The sequence below is a fragment of the Oncorhynchus kisutch genome, linkage group LG14 (genome assembly GCF_002021735.2).
Source record: "Oncorhynchus kisutch isolate 150728-3 linkage group LG14, Okis_V2, whole genome shotgun sequence".
NCBI lineage: Eukaryota > Metazoa > Chordata > Actinopteri > Salmoniformes > Salmonidae > Oncorhynchus > Oncorhynchus kisutch.
In genome coordinates this window covers 84,716,890-84,737,348 of record NC_034187.2, presented here as the reverse complement: position 1 = coordinate 84,737,348, position 20,459 = coordinate 84,716,890, and the positions used below count along the sequence as shown (strand labels likewise).

Below are 20,459 nucleotides of genomic sequence, written 5' to 3'. Positions count from 1 at the left end.
GCCCTTGACTAGGAGAATCAGGTAAACTATAGATGTAGTTCAGGGCTACAACAACATTGTGAAACATCCAGGGGTCCCCAAGGAGAAGTTTGAAACACCTGGCCTACGGCCTGAGATGCAGATTCAGCAGCATGGACAGCAGTGAAAGCAAACCCTGCCATCTGACATTCAGAGGCACATGACAGCGGCCGTGTCAGGTGACCCATAGAGATAGATAGAGGACTCCAGTGCCCAAAAGCCAGTTTTAGCATGGGGAAGGGTATTGAGGACTTCTATATGGGTTACGGAAGGATCACATAGGAGCCTCCCTTGTGGCGCAGCTGTCTAAGACCCGGGTTCGATCCCAGGCTGTGTCACAACCAGCTGTGACCGGGAGTCCCATTGGGCGGCGCACAATTGGCCCAGCGTCGTCTGGGTTAGGGGAGGGTTTGGTCGGGGGGGGATTTACTTGGATCATCGCACTCTAGTGACTCCTTGTGGCGGACCAAGCGCCTGCAGGCTGACCTCATTGTCAGCTGAACGGTGTTTCCTCCAACACATTGGTGCAGCTGGCTTCTGGGTTAAGAAGTGCGGTTTGGCAGGTCCTGTTTCGGAAGACGGGTGGCTCAACCTTCGCCTCTCCCGAGCCCGTTGGGGAGTTGCAGCGATGACACAATATTATAATTGGATCACAATTGGATATCACAAAATTGGGTAGAAAGGAAGTAAAAACAATTACAAAATATAAAAGTTAAAGGAAGGATCACATAATTCCATTCAGGGCATCAGGAGGGATCAGCCAATTAATTGTTAATTATAAAACATTCCATAACTCCAGGTGGCAGTAAATCATCAAGCTTGGATTTATACCTGTTCAGACAACACCCTCTAGGGGGCAGTGTGCACCCTTTCAGTTTGTTTACCAACTCAGAAGTAGTAGAAGAAGAAAATTGACAACTTCAAAATGGAGATGGCCTCACCGGCTCTGCCTATGCTCTCACAGACGCCATAATGGGACAGATAGACAATGATGCGCTGTCTATCTAAGTCTATGGCTGAAGCTAGCAATAGCTCTGGTCCAGGGTGTTAGTTTGTGTTTCTCTCTTAACGTTAGTAGAATGCACACAGGGATGCTGTCACTAGTACATGTAGTCCTAGGCTACTGTATAATGTCACTTCTCATGATTGACCACAATGCAGGTGTTTCAACCTAGATCAGGGCTTTCTGTGGTGGTGGGGCAACCAGTGGAAAATACGGAGTGCAGGGGTTGGTAATGCTCTCTAGTTGCATCGTGATTGGCTCGGTGTTCTGTCACTCATGGGGACACTAGGTCACCCATCCAAGAAGACGTTAAATCACGTTATATCTACAGTAGCTTTGGTTAGAATGAACATCTCATCATCACACTTAAAAATCTTAGCTAGCAAGCTAACAGTCATCATCATCTTGTCATATGAAGAGAAATAATGAAGAGAAATTATAGATTAAACGAATCGGTGCTCATTGACCATTGGACATAAACATTACACAACAAGTTGGAAATTGCAAATTTAACAATGAGTGGTTTGGAAGGAATCAGTGGCAGTGCCTAACTGCAAGCATTGCAAAGCAATCATTAGCCTGCTATTCAGTGGAGTGGCTGTGTGGTCCAAGTCTGGGATTAAGGGTCTCTTACCCAAGCTTAAAATGATAAACATTCAACACTGTCAATCCAGCATGACTTCTACTGTGCTCACAACAACTGGAAACCGGGAAATCTCAGAATTCAGTGAGTTCAAGACAACTTGGAACTCTGAGAAAAATGAGCTCCGACTGGGAAAATACATTCTAAACAATCATCCCACTCGGAATCCCAAGTCGGGAACTCGGGCCTCTTTCTAGAGCGCTGACCTGAAGATCAATGATGTCATCATGATTCAACCTTTTTTTTTACAGAGTTCCCAGTTGTCTCTGAAAGCACCATAAATCCAGAGAATGACAGACTTTGAAAGTTTGACGTCAAAATTTGCCCACGAAGGTTCACCGCACCACCTTCCTGTTCAAGTGAGTCCAACAATGTCTTGTATGTCGCTGCATAAATTATGTAATATGCCAGGGAGATATGTATATACTGTAGCTAAGAAAGCAATACTAACTGTATGTTGTGTAGTAGGCTGTTAGTAGCCCATATGCCTCACCTTAATAATGTGGTCAATTTTCCCCTCATAATTTTGCATACTGTTCTGACTTGGTGGTGCACATGTAGCCTATAACCTGTTTTAGAGACATGTAATCATATAATATTGTAAGAGCTTTCATTGTCTGCTTTTATGCCCCCTTTATTTATCCTACAGTTCTGACTGTATGCACCCTTTCAGTTGGAGCCTTATTATTGTTATTCTTATTGTGTTACTTTTTACTATTACTTTTTATTTTAGTCTACTTGGTAAATATTTTCTTCTTCTTGAACTGCGCTGTTGGTTAAGGGCCTGTAAGGAAGCATTTCACGGTCAAGTCTATACTTGTTGTATTCGGCGCAAGTGGCAAATAAAGTTTGATTTGGGGCTATGAGGGGGGGGCGGGGCGGTGGCACGAAGTGTTGCTGGATATGCACGACCCCCCCCCCCCCCCCCCCTTGACTGACCCTGTATATAGTATTAGTACTTGACACTGATGCGTGTAAAATTCGCGAAGCTAAATCGCTTGCTGCGCTAACATTTTACACAAGAGGGCGACAGAAAATATTCAAATTTGTTGGGATATTTTACTTCCAAACAGACATTTTTCGACAAAAAGAATACGAGTGCAAATAGGTTACAACCTGTCTTGCCAGCCCCAATACTCATGCATTGCTGCAAGCTAACTGGCTACTAGTAGCTTCGACTTGAAGGATTGTTCCTTAACGTGCGTGAAAAACAAATCGCTTCCTTCTTTTGAAGAGGATAAAGAGGACCGGCGCTGCATAGCTTGTTCTGAATTTCATTTTCCTGGGGTCTGGATTTTATTCTACCAACGGAGTTTATCTAAATCAGGATATTCCATCTACTAGTATCTTGATATTAGGACGAGAGCGACGGGTGTCGGAAAGGTGTTATCGAGGCAGCACAGAGGCAGAGAGTGAGGATGCTGACTGGTAAATTGGTAAAAGACATAGACAGATATCAAGCTGTCCTTACCTCGTTACTATCACTCGAGGAGAACAAATTCTGCGCGGATTGTGAATCCAAAGGTAAGTCAAATAGTAGCATTGACTATAGGCTGTTACAGTTACTGTGTGTTATGTCCAGCCATATGTCATAACTAAGTGTTATGGCCGGAGACTATAGATTACAGCCAGCCATATGTTATAACTAAGTGTTATGGCCGGAGACTATAGCTTACAGCCAGTCATATGTTATAACTAAGTGTTATGGCCAGAGACTATAGATTACAGCCAGCCATATGTCATAACTAAGTGTTATGGCCGGAGACTATAGATTACAGCCAGCCATATGTCATAACTAAGTGTTATGGCCGGAGACTATAGCTTACAGCCAGTCATATGTTATAACTAAGTGTTATGGCCGGAGACTATAGTTTACAGCCAGCCATATGTCATAACTAAGTGTTATGGCCAGAGACTATAGTTTACAGCCAGTCATATGTCATAACTAAGTGTTATGGCCAGAGACTATAGATTACAGCAAGTCATATGTCTATCCAAAACGCTGGGTACGGGGGTGGACACGGACTGGGAACCTATGAGTCAACCTCCGTTTTGTCGGTTTCCAATAACCTTTCCGGTCTTACCCAGTGAACACGATCGACTGCATACACTGCATAATAGGATTTGTGTACTTTGAAGGTTGTTATATGAATGTCGTTGTACAGACGACAGCTAAATACAAAAAACGCCTGCATTGACTTGAATGGTGTTCTGTTCTCTCTCTCTCTCTCTCTCTCTCTCTCTCTCTCTCTCTCTCTCTCTCTCTCTCTCTGTCTCTCTGTCTCTCTCTCTCTCTCTCTCTCTCTGTCTCTCTCTCTCTCTCTCTCTCTCTCTCTGTCTCTCTCTCTCTCTCGCTGTCTCTCTCTCTGTCTGTCTCTCTCTCTCTCTCTCTCTCTCTCTCTCTCTCTCTGTACAAACTGTTCTAGGTTGAGCCCCTAGAGCGGGTGCATGGGAAGAACAGTGTGTGTGTGTCTGTCTGTCTGAATATGTGTGTGTTTTAAAGTTTTTATGTCACATGCACAAGTGCGGAAATAAAAAGTGAGTAATTAATACCACCCTATATACAAGGTCAGTTCAATACCATACTACATACAGGGTCAGTCAATACCATACTATATACAGGGTCAGTTAATACTATATACAGGGTCAGTTCAATACCATACTATATACAGGGTCAGTTAGTACCATACTATATACAGGGTCAGTTAATACTATATACAGGGTCAGTTAATACCATACTATATACAGGGTCAGTTAATACCATACTATATACAGGGTCAGTTAATACCATACTATATACAGGGTCAGTTCAATACCATACTATATACAGGGTCAGTTAGTACCATACTATATACAGGGTCAGTTAATACTATATACAGGGTCAGTTAATACCATACTATATACAGGGTCAGTTAATACCATACTATATACAGGGTCAGTTAATACCATACTATATACAGGGTCGGTTAATACCATACTATATACAGGGTCAGTTAATACCATACTACATACAGGGTCAGTTAATACCATACTATATACAGGGTCAGTTAATACCATACTATATACAGGGTCAGTTAATACCATACTATATACAGGGTCAGTTCAATACCATACTATATACAGGGTCAGTTAATACCATACTATATACAGGGTCAGTTAGTACTATATACAGGGTCAGTTAATACCATACTATATACAGGGTCAGTTCAATACCATACTATATACAGGGTCAGTTAGTACCATACTATATACAGGGTCAGTTAATACTATATACAGGGTCAGTTAATACCATACTATATACAGGGTCAGTTAATACCATACTATATACAGGGTCAGTTAATACCATACTATATACAGGGTCAGAACAATACCATACTATATACTGGGTCAGTTAATACCATACTATATACAGAGTCAGTTAATACCATACTATATACAGGGTCAGTTAATACCATACTATATACAGGGTCAGTTAGTACCATACTATATACAGGGTCAGTTAATACCATACTATATACAGGGTCAGGTCAACACCATACTATATACAGGGTCAGTTAATACCATACTATGTATGCAGGGATATTGGAGTGATGGAGGTAGATATGTATAGGGGTAAGGTAACTAGGCATCGGGATATATGATAAACAGTGTAGCATCAGCGTATATGATGAATGTATTTGAGTGTGTGTAGAGTCAGTATACAATGCGTGTGCAAAAAAATAACAAATACAATGGTAAAATCAGATAGTCAGTGTATCCTTTTGTTAGCGTTTTAGTTAGCTATTTAATTAGCTATTTAGTTAGCTATTTTATTAGCTATTTAGCTAGCTATTTAGTTAGCTATTTAGTTAGCTATTTAGTTAGCTATTTAATTTGCTATTTAGTTAGCTATTTAGTTAGCTATTTAGTTAGCTATTTAGCAGTCGCATAGCTTGGGGATAGAAGCTGTACCACCGTCATGTCGTCCGCAAACTTCATGATGGTGTTGGAGTCGTGCCAGGCCACGGTGAACAAGAGTCACAGGAGGGGACTAAGCACACACCCCTGTGGGGACCCCGTGTGGACGGGGGTTGGCATGTCAGGACGCCTAGGGCCAGTTGTCTTTAGCTTGATGATGAGCTTGGAGGGAACAGTATTGTTGAACACTGAGCTGTAGTCAACGAACAGAGATCTCACATAGGTATTCCTCTTATCTAGGTGGGTGAGGGCAGTGTGGAGAGCAGTTGAGATTGCGTTGTCTATGAATCTGTTGAGGTTGAGGTTGAGGTTGACATCTTAAAACATGCAGGGATTACAGACTGGGACAAGGAGAGGTTGAAAATGACAGCGTATATGCCTGCCAATTCTGCTCTGAATAAGCAATATACCGTCTGGCCCGGAGGCCTTGCTAGTGTTAATTGATTAAAGATCTTCCTCACGTCGGTCTCTGAGTGTAACGGACGTTGGTGGCAGAAGGTGAGGACCAAAGCGCAGCGTGGTACACGTTCCTCATGTTTATTCGAAATTGAACACTAAAATGCAAAACAACAAAGAGACCAAACCGAAACAGCTGTCAGGTGCAACACACACTAAACAGAAAATAACTACCCACAAAACCCATGTGGGGAAGAGCTACCTAAGTATGGTTCTCAATCGGAGACAACGATAGACAGCTGTCCCTGATTGAGAACCATACCCTGCCAAAAACATAGAAATACAAAAACATAGAAAAAAGGAACATAGAATGCCTACCCAAACGCCCACCTTAGTTACACCCTGACCTAACCAACATAGAGAATAAAAGCGAACCTTCACTGTGGTGACCATGTTGCCGATGTACAGTACCACTCGAAAGTTTGGACACACTACTACTTATTCCAGGGTTTTTCTTTATTATTTCTTTATTTGACCTATTTTCTACTTTGTAGAATAATATTGAAGACATCAAAACTATGAAATAACATATATGGAATCATGTAGTAACCAAAAAAAGTGTTAAACAAATCAAAATATATTTTATTTTCTGAGATTCTTCAAAGTATCAACCCTTTGCCTTGATGGCAGCTTTGCACACTCTTGGTATTCTCTCAACCAGCTTCATGAGGTAGTCACCTGGAATGCATTTCAATTAACAATTGTGCCTTGTTAAAAGTTAATTTCTGGAATTTCTTTCCTTAAAACCTATTTTGGCTCAAATCCTGTTAACGGGATCAATTTGACAACAGCCAGTTGCAGGGTGCCAAATTCAAACAACAGAAATCTCATAATTAAAATTCCTCAAAAATACAAGTATTATACATCATTTTAAAGATAAACTTTTTGTTAATCCAACCACAGTGTCTGATTTCAAAAAGTCTTCACGGCGAAAGTATTCCATGCGATTATGTTAGGTCAGCGCCTAGTCACAAAAACAGAGCCATTTTCCAGCCAAAGAGAGGAGTCACAAAAATCAGAAACAGAGATAGAATTAATCACTAACCTTTGATGATCTTCATCAGATGACACTCATAGGACTTCATGTTACACAATACATGTATGTTAAGTTCGATAAAGTTCATATTTATATAAAAAACTCTGAGTTTACATTGGCGCGTTATGTTCAGTAATGTTTTGCCTCCAAAACATCCGAAGAATTTGCAGAGAGCCACATCAATTTACAGAAATACTCATCATAAACGTTGATGAAAGATACAAGTGTTATACATAGGATTGGAGATAAACTCCTCCTTAATGCAACTGCTGTGTCAGATTTTCAAAAAAGCTTTACGGCGAAAGCACACCATGCGATAATCTGAGTACAGCGCTCAGCTACCAAAACAAGCCATACAGATACCCGCCAAGTTGTGGAGTCAACAAAAGTCAGAAATAGTGTTATAAATATTCACTTACATTTGATGATCTTCATCAGAATGCACTCCCAGGAATCCCAGTTCCATAATAAATGTTTGTTTTGTTTGATAAAGTCCATCATTTATGTCCAAATACCTCCTTTTTGTTCGCATTTAGTTAATTAATCCAAATGCACAAAGCGCAGGCACTAAGTCCAGATGAAAAGTCTAAAAAGTTCCACTACAGTTCGTAGAAAAATGTCAAACATCCTTAGGATGTTTTTATCATAAACATCAATAACATTCCAACCGGAAAATTCCTTTGTCATTAGAAAGGAAAGGGAACGAAGCTCGTGCTCACGGCCGCGCGCGAGACTAAACTAAAGGCTTTCAGCCTGACCAATTGTTGAAACAGCCCTTACTCGCTCCCCTTTCTCAATAGAAGCCTGAAACAACTTTCTAAAAACTGTTGACATCTACTGGAAGTGTTAGGAAGTGCAATCTGACCCCATAGACACTGGATATTGGATAGGCAATCACTTGAAAAACTACAAACCTCAGATTTCCCACTTCCTGGTTTGATTTTTCTCTGGTCTTTGCCTGCCATATGAGTTATGTTATACTCAGAGACATTATTTTAACAGTTTTGGAAACTTTAGAGTGTTTTCCATCCAAATCTACTAATTATATGCATATTCTAGCTTCTGGACCTGAGTAACAGGCAGTTAACTTTGGGCACGCTTTTCATCCGGACGTGAAAATACTGCCCCCTTGCATAAGAGGTTAATGCATTTGAGCCAATCAGTTGTGTTGTGACAAGGTAGGGGTGGTAAACAGCAGATAGCCCTATTTGGTAAAAAACCAAGTCCATATTACGGCAAGAACAGCTCAAATAAGCAAAGAGAAACAACCATCATTACTTTAAGACATGAAGGTCAGTCAATCTGGAGAACTTTTAAAGTTTCTTCAAGTGCAGTCGCAAAAACCCATCAAGCCCTATGATGAAACTGAGGACCGCCACAGGAAAGGAAGACCCAGAGTCACCTCTGCTGCAGAGGATAAGTTCATTAGTGTTACCAGCCTCACAAATTGCAGCACAAATAAATGCTTTCAAGAGTTCAATAACAGACACATCTCAACATCAACTGTTCAGAGTAGACTGTGTGAATCAGGCCTTCATGGTCGAATTGCTGCAAAGAAACCACTACTAAAGGACACCAATGAGAAGAAGAGACTTGATTGGACCAAGAAACACGAGCAATGGACATTAGACCAGTGGAAATATGTGCTTTGGTCTGATGAGTCAATATTTGCCATTTTTGTGAGACGCAGAGTAATTAAATGGATGATCTCCACATGTGTGGTTCCCACCGTGAAGCATGGAGGGGGTGGTGTGATGGTGTGGGGGTGCTTTGCTGGTGACACTGTCTGTGATTTATTTAGAATTCAAGTCACACTTTTAACCAGTGTGGCTGCTACAGCATTTTGCAGCAATATGCCATAACATATGTTTTGTGCTTAGTGGGACTATCATTTGTAATTCAACAGGACAATGACCCCAAACAAACCTTCAGGCTGTGTAAGGGCTATTTGACCAAGAAGGAGAGTGATGGAGTGCTGCATCAGATGACCTGGCCTCCACAATAACCCGACCTCAACCCAATTGAGATGATTTGGGATGACTTGGACCGCAGAGTGAAGGAAAAGCAGCCAACAAGTGCTCAGCATATGTGGGAACTCCTTCAAGACGGTTGGAAAAGCATTCCAGGTGAAGCTGGTTGAGAGAATGCAAAGCGTGTGCAAAGCTGTCATCAAGGCAAAGGGTGGTGTTAAGTTTGTTAAGTGCCAGCTTGTTATTTTTTCTTGTGGAATCTATACAGCAGTAAAGATAACAGCCACAAACTAATTTAGGAGGTAAAACATTTTTCAGAAAAGCAGAATTTAATGCAGTTTACGAGAGTCCCATTGGGAGCAAATTGTCAATCGGAGGTCATCCATTTTATTATCAGATGGCTGTACATTGGCCAATCGGATGGAGGAAAGAGGTAGCCGGTTCTCCCTTCGCCTTCATCTCGCCAGGATTCCCCCCTCTGTTGTCTCTGTAACGTCGACGTACCGTCTTGGGTAGCCTGAAAATCGGGTTGTAAAATCAGGATGTAGCATCAACAAAATGGGGAAACTTAAGGAATCAGTTAAGTGGAAACTTTCTGAAGACTAGTTATCATATCAAACTTCTACTGTTACATTCAATGAGAACACGACAGTATTAACAACAGATAGAGGAAGCAAAGCAAGGATTGCTACATCGTTCACTCTCTCAGCTCAGGGGCTTTATGACAGCCATGGCAACATCTCCACTGGGCCTAAAGTGTGTGTTTAATGTACCATGAGTCTCGTAGCCCTCTCGGAAATGGGAACAAGCCCTGAAGCGTTTGAAACTGTGTGTGTGTGCGCGTGTGTGTGTGTCTGTACTATACAACGTGTGTACGGTTTGTGTGTGTTGAGCAGACATAAGGAGCATAGAACAAATATAGACAGTGACATTTTGCTTCTGTTTTCTACAGTTTATTAGTGAGCCTGCTCACATTTCCTGCTGTGTGTAGGATATCTTTGTTGTGTGACTCTAACGGTGTCACAGCCTAGTTTAATTAGCTATCCCGTGTGTAGGATTAAGGGCTAGGGGAGAAAATGTGAGAACAGCACACACAGACACACATTACTCTCAACAACAACAGCCTGAATATAGCAGGCGCTATCGACAAAGAACAGTGGGAACAAGTTGTGATGTACTACTTTCTGCACATGGTCAGTGTGAACCTGAGTGTCTTGACACAACGGACCAAACAAGCTGTAACTACAAAGAAAACGGAAACGACACAGCCGGACGTACTTATTTAAAGTGGTTCCAGTCTGCTGTGAAGTGTTCATTCATGTATCCATGTAAGAGTCTAGCTACATTATCAGATAATATACGTTTCTATTTTTGTCAGAAAGTCGTTTTCATTGCAAGTTAAAGCGTACTGTTAGCTAGTTGGCTAACGTTAGCTTGCTGATTCACTAGTTAACGTCAGCTTGCTAATTCACTAGATAACGTTAGCTTGCTGATTCACTAGATAACGTTAGCTTGCTGATTCACTAGATAACATTAGCTTGCTGATTCACTATATAACGTTAGCTTGCTGATTCACTAGATACCGTTAGCTTGCTGATTCACTAGATAACGTTCGCTTGCTGATTCACTAGATAACGTTAGCTTGCTGATTCACTAGATAACATTAGCTTGCTGATTCACTAAATAACGTTAGCTTGCCGATTCACTAGATAATGTTACCTTGCTGATTCACTAGATAACGTTAGCTTGCTGATTCACTAGATAACGTTAGCTTGCTGATTCACTAGATAACGTTAGCTTGCTGATTCACTAGATAACATTAGCTTGCTGATTCACTAAATAACGTTAGCTTGCCGATTCACTAGATAACGTTACCTTGCTGATTCACTAGATAACGTTAGCTTGCTGATTCACTAGATAACGTTAGCTTGCTTATTCACTAGATAACGTTAGCTTGCTGATTCACTAGATAACGTTAGCTTGCTGATTCACTAGATAACGTTAGCTTGCTGATTCACTAGATAACGTTAGCTTGCTGATTCACTAGATAACGTTAGCTTGCTGATTCACTAGATAACATTAGCTTGCTGATTCACTAGATAACGTTAGCTTGCTGATTCACTAGATAACGTTAGCTTGCTGATTCACTAGATAACGTTAGCTTGCTGATTCACTAGATAACGTTAGCTTGCTGATTCACTAGATAACGTTAGCTTGCTGATTCACTAGATAACATTAGCTTGCTGATTCACTAAATAACGTTAGCTTGCCGATTCACTAGATAACGTTACGTGAAATGATCTGTGTGGTAATATTATTTGTATCTCAGAAAGCCATTTGCATGGCTAGTTATAGTGCAATGTTAGCTAGCTAGGTAACATTGAACCTATACCGAACAAAAAATATAAATGCTACATACAACAATGTAAACGATTTTACTGAGGTACAGTTCATATAACGAAATCAGGCCCGTATCTTTGTATTTCACATGGCCAATCAGAACACGTTTTTCCCCCCAAAAAAGGCTTTATTACAGACAGAAATACTCCTCGGTTTCATCAGCTGTCTGGGTGGCTGGTCTCAGACGATCCCGCAGGTGAAGAAGCCAGATGTAGAGGTCCAGGGCTGGCCTGGTTATACGTGATCTGCGGTTGTGAGGCCTGTTGGACGTACTCTCACATTCTCTAAAACAACGGTGATGACGACTATGGTAGAGAAATTAACTTTACTCACTCTGTCTAGCACATGGCCTCACATTTGAATCAACTACTTTACTCACTCTGTCTAGCACATGGCCTCACATTTGAATCAACTACTTTACTCACTCTGTCTAGCACATGGCCTCACATTTGAATCCACTACCTTAGTCACTCTGTCTAGCACATGGCCTCACATATGAATCCACTACCTTACTCACTCTGTCTAGCACATGGCCTCACATATGAATCCACTACCTTACTCACTCTGTCTAGCACATGGCCTCACATTTGAATCCACTACCTTACTCACTCTGTCTAGCACATGGCCTCATATTTGAATCCACTACCTTACTCACTCTGTCTAGCACATGGCCTCACATTTTGAATCCACTACTTTACTTATTCAAGGACTGTTTTCAAGGACCGTTTTCTCAAAAGTGGGGTTACAAGTTTATCAACTTTCAAAGCAGAATTACTTTCCCATTGTTCCTCAAATGTAGTGTATTATAAACCATTTTCAAGCTCTGAGTCTCTACTTTTATCTAATGCAAAAAAACATAATTTAAGTTTTTCTACATAAGACCAAATCGAGGCTGTCGGTCACATACGGTATGATGTAAAGAGTTAGCATGTGATGCTATTTAGATACAGATTTAGATATGGTTTACTGTGAAGAGTTAGCATGTGATGCTATTTAGATACAGAATTAGATATGGTATAATGTGAAGAGTTAGCATGTGATGCTATTTAGATACAGATTTAGATATGGTATAATGTGAAGAGTTAGCATGTGATGCTATTTAGATACATAATTAGATATGGTATAATGTGAAGAGTTAGCATGTGATGCTATTTAGATACAGAATTAGATATGGTATAATGTAAAGAGTTAGCATGTGATGCTATTTACAGTGCCTTGCGAAAGTATTCGGCCCCCTTGAACTTTGTGACCTTTTGCCACATTTCAGGCTTCAAACATAAAGATATAAAACTGTATTTTTTTGTGAAGAATCAACAACAAGTGGGACACAATCATGAAGTGGAACGACATTTATTGGATATTTCAAACTTTTTTAACAAATCAAAAACTGAAAAATTGGGCGTGCAAAATGTTTAATGTTAGGACAGTTGAGAAGTAAATATAGTAGGCCTAGCCTATAGAAAGCTGATGGGATCCTCCTCTTTTTATTAGAGGCCATCACTCTGTTTTCTCCCACAATTGCATAGCCTATAGAAGTGTTGTGCAACATGAGCTCATGGCCTCTCATGATGTGTTTGATTAGATTTACCATTATATTTGTATTGATGCCAGAGTGATTAGAGGGACAATAGAGTGCTGAGTACCAGGCAGTTAGCAAGTTTGGTAGACTACTAATGACCATCAGCAGCATCACGGTCACGTGAAATTTGACTGCCTCCATGACTCGTGACCGCCGTTGTGGCGGTAATACGGTCACCCCAACAGCCCATGTGATGATATTTAGATACAGATAAAGGCTAGTTGAGAACACCTTTATTTAACCAGGTAGGCCAGTTGAGAACACCTTTATTTAACCAGGTAGGCTAGTTGAGAACACCTTTATTTAACCAGGTAGGCTAGTTGAGAACACCTTTATTTAACCAGGTAGGCTAGTTGAGAACACCTTTATTTAACCAGGTAGACTAGTTGAGAACACCTTTATTTAACCAGGTAGGCTAGTTGAGAACACCTTTATTTAACCAGGTAGGCTAGTTGAGAACACCTTTATTTAACCAGGTAGGCTAGTTGAGAACACCTTTATTTAACCAGGTAGGCTAGTTGAGAACACCTTTATTTAACCAGGTAGGCTAGTTGAGAACACCTTTATTTAACCAGGTAGGCTAGTTGAGAACACCTTTATTTAACCAGGTAGGCTAGTTGAGAACACCTTTATTTAACCAGGTAGGTTAGTTGAGAACACCTTTATTTAACCAGGTAGGCTAGTTGAGAACACCTTTATTTAACCAGGTAGGCTAGTTGAGAACACCTTTATTTAACCAGGTAGGCTAGTTGAGAACACCTTTATTTAACCAGGTAGGCTAGTTGAGAACACCTTTATTTAACCAGGTAGGCTAGTTGAGAACACCTTTATTTAACCAGGTAGGCTAGTTGAGAACACCTTTATTTAACCAGGTAGGCTAGTTGAGAACACCTTTATTTAACCAGGTAGGCTAGTTGAGAACACCTTTATTTAACCAGGTAGGCTAGTTGAGAACACCTTTATTTAACCAGGTAGGCTAGTTGAGAACACCTTTATTTAACCAGGTAGGCTAGTTGAGAACACCTTTATTTAACCAGGTAGGCTAGTTGAGAACACCTTTATTTAACCAGGTAGGCTAGTTGAGAACACCTTTATTTAACCAGGTAGGTTAGTTGAGAACACCTTTATTTAACCAGGTAGGCCAGTTGAGAACACCTTTATTTAACCAGGTAGGCTAGTTGAGAACACCTTTATTTAACCAGGTAGGCTAGTTGAGAACACCTTTATTGAACCAGGTAGGCTAGTTGAGAACACCTTTATTTAACCAGGTAGGCTAGTTGAGAACACCTTTATTGAACCAGGTAGGCTAGTTGAGAACACCTTTATTTAACCAGGTAGGCTAGTTGAGAACACGTTCTCATTTACAACTGCGACCTGGCCAAGATAAAGCACAGCAGATCGACACATACAACAACACAGAGTTACACATGGAATAAACAAAACATACAGTCAATAATACAGTAGAACAAAATAAAAATAAAAGTAAATATACATTGAGTTCAAATGAGGTAAGATAAGGGAGGTAAGGCAATAAATAGGCCATGGTGGCGAAGTAATTACAATATAGCAATTAAACACTGGAATGGTAGATGTGCAGAAGATTAATGTGCAAGTAGAGATACTGGGGTGCAAAGGAGTGAAAAAAAAGAACAGTATGGGGATGAGGTAGTTGGGTGGGCTACTTACAGATGGGCTATGTACAGGCGCAGTGATCTGTGAGCTGCTCTGACAGCTGGTGCTTAAAGTTAGTGAGGGAGATATGAGTATCCAGCTTCAGTGATTTTTGCAATTCATCCAGTCATTGGGAGCAGAGAACTGGAAGGAAAGGTGGCCAAAGGAGGAATTGGCTTTGGTGGTGACCAGTGAGATATACCTGCTGGAGCACGTGCTACGGGTGGGTGCTGCTATGTTGACCAGTGAGCTTAGATAAGGCAGTGCTTTACCTAGCAAAGACTTATAGATGACCTGGAGCCAGTGGGTTTGGTGACGAATATGAAGCGAGGGCCAAGATATGGTATGATGTAAAGAGTGATGAAGATAGACTAACTGTATCAGCGTCTACCATCACTAAATAGATACACACAGCAGCTCTCTGAGTTCCCATGATCCTTCATTAAATAGATACACACAGCAGCTCTCTTGAGTTCCCATGATCCTTCATTAAATAGATACACACTGCAGCTCTCTTGAGTTCCCATGATCCTTCATTAAATAGATACACACAGCAGCTCTCTTGAGTTCCCATGATCCTTCATTAAATAGATACACACAGCAGCTCTCTTGAGTTCCCATGATCCTTCATTAAATAGATACACACTGCAGCTCTCTTGAGTTCCCATGATCCTTCATTAAATAGATACACACAGCAGCTCTCTTGAGTTCCCATGATCCTTCATTAAATAGATACACACAGCAGCTCTCTTGAGTTCCCATGATCCTTCATTAAATAGATACACACAGCAGCTCTCTTGAGTTCCCATGATCCTTCATTAAATAGATACACACAGCAGCTCTCTTGAGTTCCCATGATCCTTCATTAAATAGATACACACAGCAGCTCTCTTGAGTTCCCATGATCCTTCATTAAATAGATACACACAGCAGCTCTCTTGAGTTCCCATGATCCTTCATTAAATAGATACACACAGCAGCTCTCTTGAGTTCCCATGATCCTTCATTAAATAGATACACACAGCAGCTCTCTTGAGTTCCCATGATCCTTCATTAAATAGATACACACAGCAGCTCTCTTGAGTTCCCATGATCCTTCATTAAATAGATACACACAGCAGCTCTCTTGAGTTCCCATGATCCTTCATTAAATAGATACACACTGCAGCTCTCTTGAGTTCCCATGATCCTTCATTAAATAGATACACACAGCAGCTCTCTTGAGTTCCCATGATCCTTCATTAAATAGATACACACAGCAGCTCTCTTGAGTTCCCATGATCCTTCATTAAATAGATACACACAGCAGCTCTCTTGAGTTCCCATGATCCTTCATTAAATAGATACACACTGCAGCTCTCTTGAGTTCCCATGATCCTTCATTAAATAGATACACACAGCAGCTCTCTTGAGTTCCCATGATCCTTCATTAAATAGATACACACAGCAGCTCTCTTGAGTTCCCATGATCCTTCATTAAATAGATACACACAGCAGCTCTCTTGAGTTCCCATGATCCTTCATTAAATAGATACACACAGCAGCTCTCTTGAGTTCCCATGATCCTTCATTAAATAGATACACACAGCAGCTCTCTTGAGTTCCCATGATCCTTCATTAAATAGATACACACTGCAGCTCTCTTCAGTTCCCATGATCCTTCATTAAATAGATACACACAGCAGCTCTCTTGAGTTCCCATGATCCTTCATTAAATAGATACACACAGCAGCTCTCTTGAGTTCCCATGATCCTTCATTAAATAGATACACACAGCAGCTCTCTTGAGTTCCCATGATCCTTCATTAAATAGATACACACAGCAGCTCTCTTGAGTTCCCATGATCCTTCATTAAATAGATACACACAGCAGCTCTCTTGAGTTCCCATGATCCTTCATTAAATAGATACACACAGCAGCTCTCTTGAGTTCCCATGATCCTTCATTAAATAGATACACACAGCAGCTCTCTTGAGTTCCCATGATCCTTCATTAAATAGATACACACTGCAGCTCTCTTGAGTTCCCATGATCCTTCATTAAATAGATACACACAGCAGCTCTCTGAGTTCCCATGATCCTTCATTAAATAGATACACACAGCAGCTCTCTTGAGTTCCCATGATCCTTCATTAAATAGATACACACAGCAGCTCTCTTGAGTTCCCATGATCCTTCATAACTGTGAGAAGAAAAATAATGCCATTAAGATACAGAACAAGATAAATATGAAGCTTAATATTAATATCATTGATTTTGTCACATGCCTCATAACAAAAGGTGTAGACGAACAGTGAAATGCTTACTTGTTCCCAACAATGCAGAGAGAATCAACAGGTGTGTGTGGGGGGGGGTGGGGAGAGAGAGAGCGAGAGAGACAGAGACAGAGAGAGAGACAGAGAGACAGAGAGAGAGAGAGAGAGACAGAGAGAGACAGAGACAGAGAGAGAGAGAGAGAGACAGAGAGAGAGAGAGAGACAGAGAGAGAGACAGAGAGAGACAGAGAGAGAGAGAGAGAGACAGAGAGAGAGAGACAGAGAGAGAGAGAGAGAGAGAGAGAGACTCAACAGGTGCGTGTGCGTGTGTGTGTGTGGGGGGGGGGTGGTTATGTGTGTGTGTAGGAGTTGTACAGCGCATTCAGAAAGTATTCAGACCCCATTACTTTTTTCACATTTTTGTTACGTTACAGCCTTATTCTAAAACGTATTAAATTATTTTTTCCCCTCATCCATCTACACACAATACCCCATAATGACATCACAATACCCCATAATGACTACAATACACAATACCCCATAATGACATCACAATACCCCATAATGACATCACAATACCCCATAATGACATCACAATACCCCATAATGACATCACAATACCCCATAATGACATCACAATACCCCATAATGACATCACAATACCCCATAATGACATCACAATACCCCATAATGACATCACAATACCCCATAATGACAAAGCGAAAACAGTTTTAGACAATTTAGCAAATAAAACAAATAACAAATAAAAAACGTTAAAAATTAAAATTAAAATTAAAAATACCTTATTTACATATTCAGACCCTTCACTCAGTACCTTGTTGAAACCTGACACCTTCCTTCCTGTCTTGACCTTCCTGTCTCTCGGGCTCCTGAGTGGCACAGTGGTCAAGGGAACTGCATCTCAGTGCTAAAGGCGTCACTACAGACCCTGGTTCAATTTTAGGTTGTGTCACAACCAGCCGTGATTGGGAGTCCCATAGGGCGGCGCACAATTGGCCCAGCTTTGTCCGGATTTGGCCGGAGTGGGCCATCATTGTAAAGAATAATTTGTTCTTAACTGACTAATTAAATAAAAATAAGTGAGATAAAGACTGAGGGAAGAGGGAGTGAGAGTGAGAGCCAGTATGCAGCGCTACCATCTAGTGGCCATATGTTCACATTACATCAAGAGTTCTCACATCAGCAAATGAAAGCTAGAGGGAAAGAGAGGGAGGAAAAAACAGAGTGAGGGAGAGACTGAGAAATAAAGGGAGAGTTCCAAGAGCCCTTCAGTCAATCAGAGAGAGAGAGAAGGGAGAGAAAGAGAGAGAGAGAGAGAGAGAAAGGAGGGGGAGAGGGAGATAGATTGAGAGAGAGGGGAGAGAAAGAGAGGGGGGGAGAGGGGAGAGAAAGAGAGAGAGAGAGAGAGAGAGAGGAGGGAGAGAGAGAGATAGAGGAGGGAGGTAGGGAGAGAAAGAAAGAGAGAGAGAGAGGAGGGAGAGAGAGAGAGAGAGGAGGGAGAGAAAGAGAGATAGAGGAGGGAGGGAGGGAGAGAAGGGGTAGATGGGGGAGTGAAGCTCCAGTATTCTCTTTGAAGCTCTCAGTATTCTCTGAAGAGGACTGTTGCATAATTTGAAGCTGAAAAATAGAGAGATGTTTAATCTTCCTCCCCCGAGCTCCCTGCTCAGCCTATATCCAGAGACTTGAGCTCTGCAGATACAACTCCATTCACACACACACACACACACACACACACACACACACACACACACACACACACACACACACACACACACACACACACACACACACACACACACACACACACACACACACACACACACACACACACACACACACACACACTCTCTCTCTCTCCTCTCTCTCTCTCCTCTCTCTCTCCTCTTTTTCTCACTCTCCTTTTTCTCTAACACACACGTTCCAAAGTGATTTCTCTCCTTCGCTCCTCTCAGTCTTTTCTCAGGGTTCATCCCAGACCCTATGCCTTTATAATCCTTTATAATATATATAAGGTAACAGTAGTTTTAATGTGTATTGGCCTGCTAGTGTGTCTGCCGTGGGATTACACTGCTCCCTGATGACTTTCAATTCACAATTGAGAGCTTGTCTAATTTATAATTGGGTTACAATCAATCAGCTTCTCTTTCTCTTCTCTCTGTCTCGCTCCTCCACATCTCTCCCTGTTCTTCTCTCTTTCTCCCATCCCCTCTCTCGTTATGTCTCTCTTCCCTCACCTCCCCCCTCTCTCATTATGTCTCTCTCTCTTCTCCCTCCTCTGTCTATCTCTCTTCATATCTCTTCCCCCTCCCTCTCTCTCAGGTCCCAGATGGGCGTCATGGAACCTGGGTATATTCATCTGTATCCGCTGTGCTGGAGTCCACAGGAACCTGGGCGTCCACATCTCTAGGGTCAAGTCTGTCAACCTGGACCAATGGACACAGGAACAGATACAGGTCGGAGGTCAAACTGGTCATGTGATCATCTGCTAGAGCACAGAACAGTAATCTGCTCTGCTCAGTCATGTTGTCAACAAGGCAGCATCGTCCAGAAACATGCACTATCTCTTTAACAATAAAATACATGTTAGTATTTTATAGGGGAGAGGAGAGGAGGAGAGGAGAGGAGAGGAGAGGAGAGGAGAGGAGAGGAGAGGAGAGGAGAGGAGAGGAGAGGAGAGGAGAGGAGAATGAGAATGAGAAACAGCCCTTGTCTTTACTAGATTGTTCAACTAACTGTGTCTCTCTGTCTGTCTGCAGTTTGTTCAGTAGATGTGTTACAGTTGTTTACACAAGTTTTCAAAACTGTCTCCTTTTTTTTCAAAACTCTACACACAATTCCCAAAACTGCTCACACAAAATGCAAAATGCCTCACATCTCCTTCAAAATGTAACACTGCATTCAAAATGCCATAAACACATGTCAGAATGAAGCATTTGCATCAAATGGCAAACACTGCTTTCATAACAGTACATTTTTGGATGTACCATGTAAACACTGCTTTCATAATAGTACATATTGGATATACCATGTAAACACTGCTTTCATAACAGTACATATTGGATATACCATGTAAACACTGCTTTCATAATAGTACATATTGGATATACCATGTAAACACTGCTTTCATAACAGTACATATTGGATATACCATGTAAACACTGCTTTCATAACAGTACATATTGGATATACCATGTAAACACTGCTTTCATAATAGTACATATTGGATATACCATGTAAACACTGCTTTCATAATAGTACATATTGGATATACCATGTAAACACTGTTGTTCTAAATCTGAAGCTCTTTGGTCTTTCACAGGCTTATATCTACATTTATATCTACATTTCAATACAATGTTCTACAGTGAAAGTCATCTGCTGAGAGGGGTAACAAGTACACTGTAAACACCAATGCAATGTAGAAACAGAAAATATTTATTAGGCCAAAC

General features: G+C 41.1%; 1 protein-coding gene across 1 annotated transcript in view; it reads left to right on the top strand.

Annotated features, from left to right (window-relative positions):
• Positions 1-2,696: 2,696 nt before the first annotated feature.
• LOC109903314 (stromal membrane-associated protein 2-like) overlaps positions 2,697-20,459 on the top strand; it is a 40,014-nt gene continuing 22,251 nt past the window's right edge. Inside the window, exons 1-2 of the mRNA XM_031789097.1 lie at positions 2,697-3,188; positions 19,330-19,463. Of these exons, the coding sequence (XP_031644957.1) occupies positions 3,083-3,188; positions 19,330-19,463 (240 nt within the window). The 5' untranslated portion in view covers positions 2,697-3,082. The remainder of the gene's footprint in view (positions 3,189-19,329; positions 19,464-20,459) is intronic.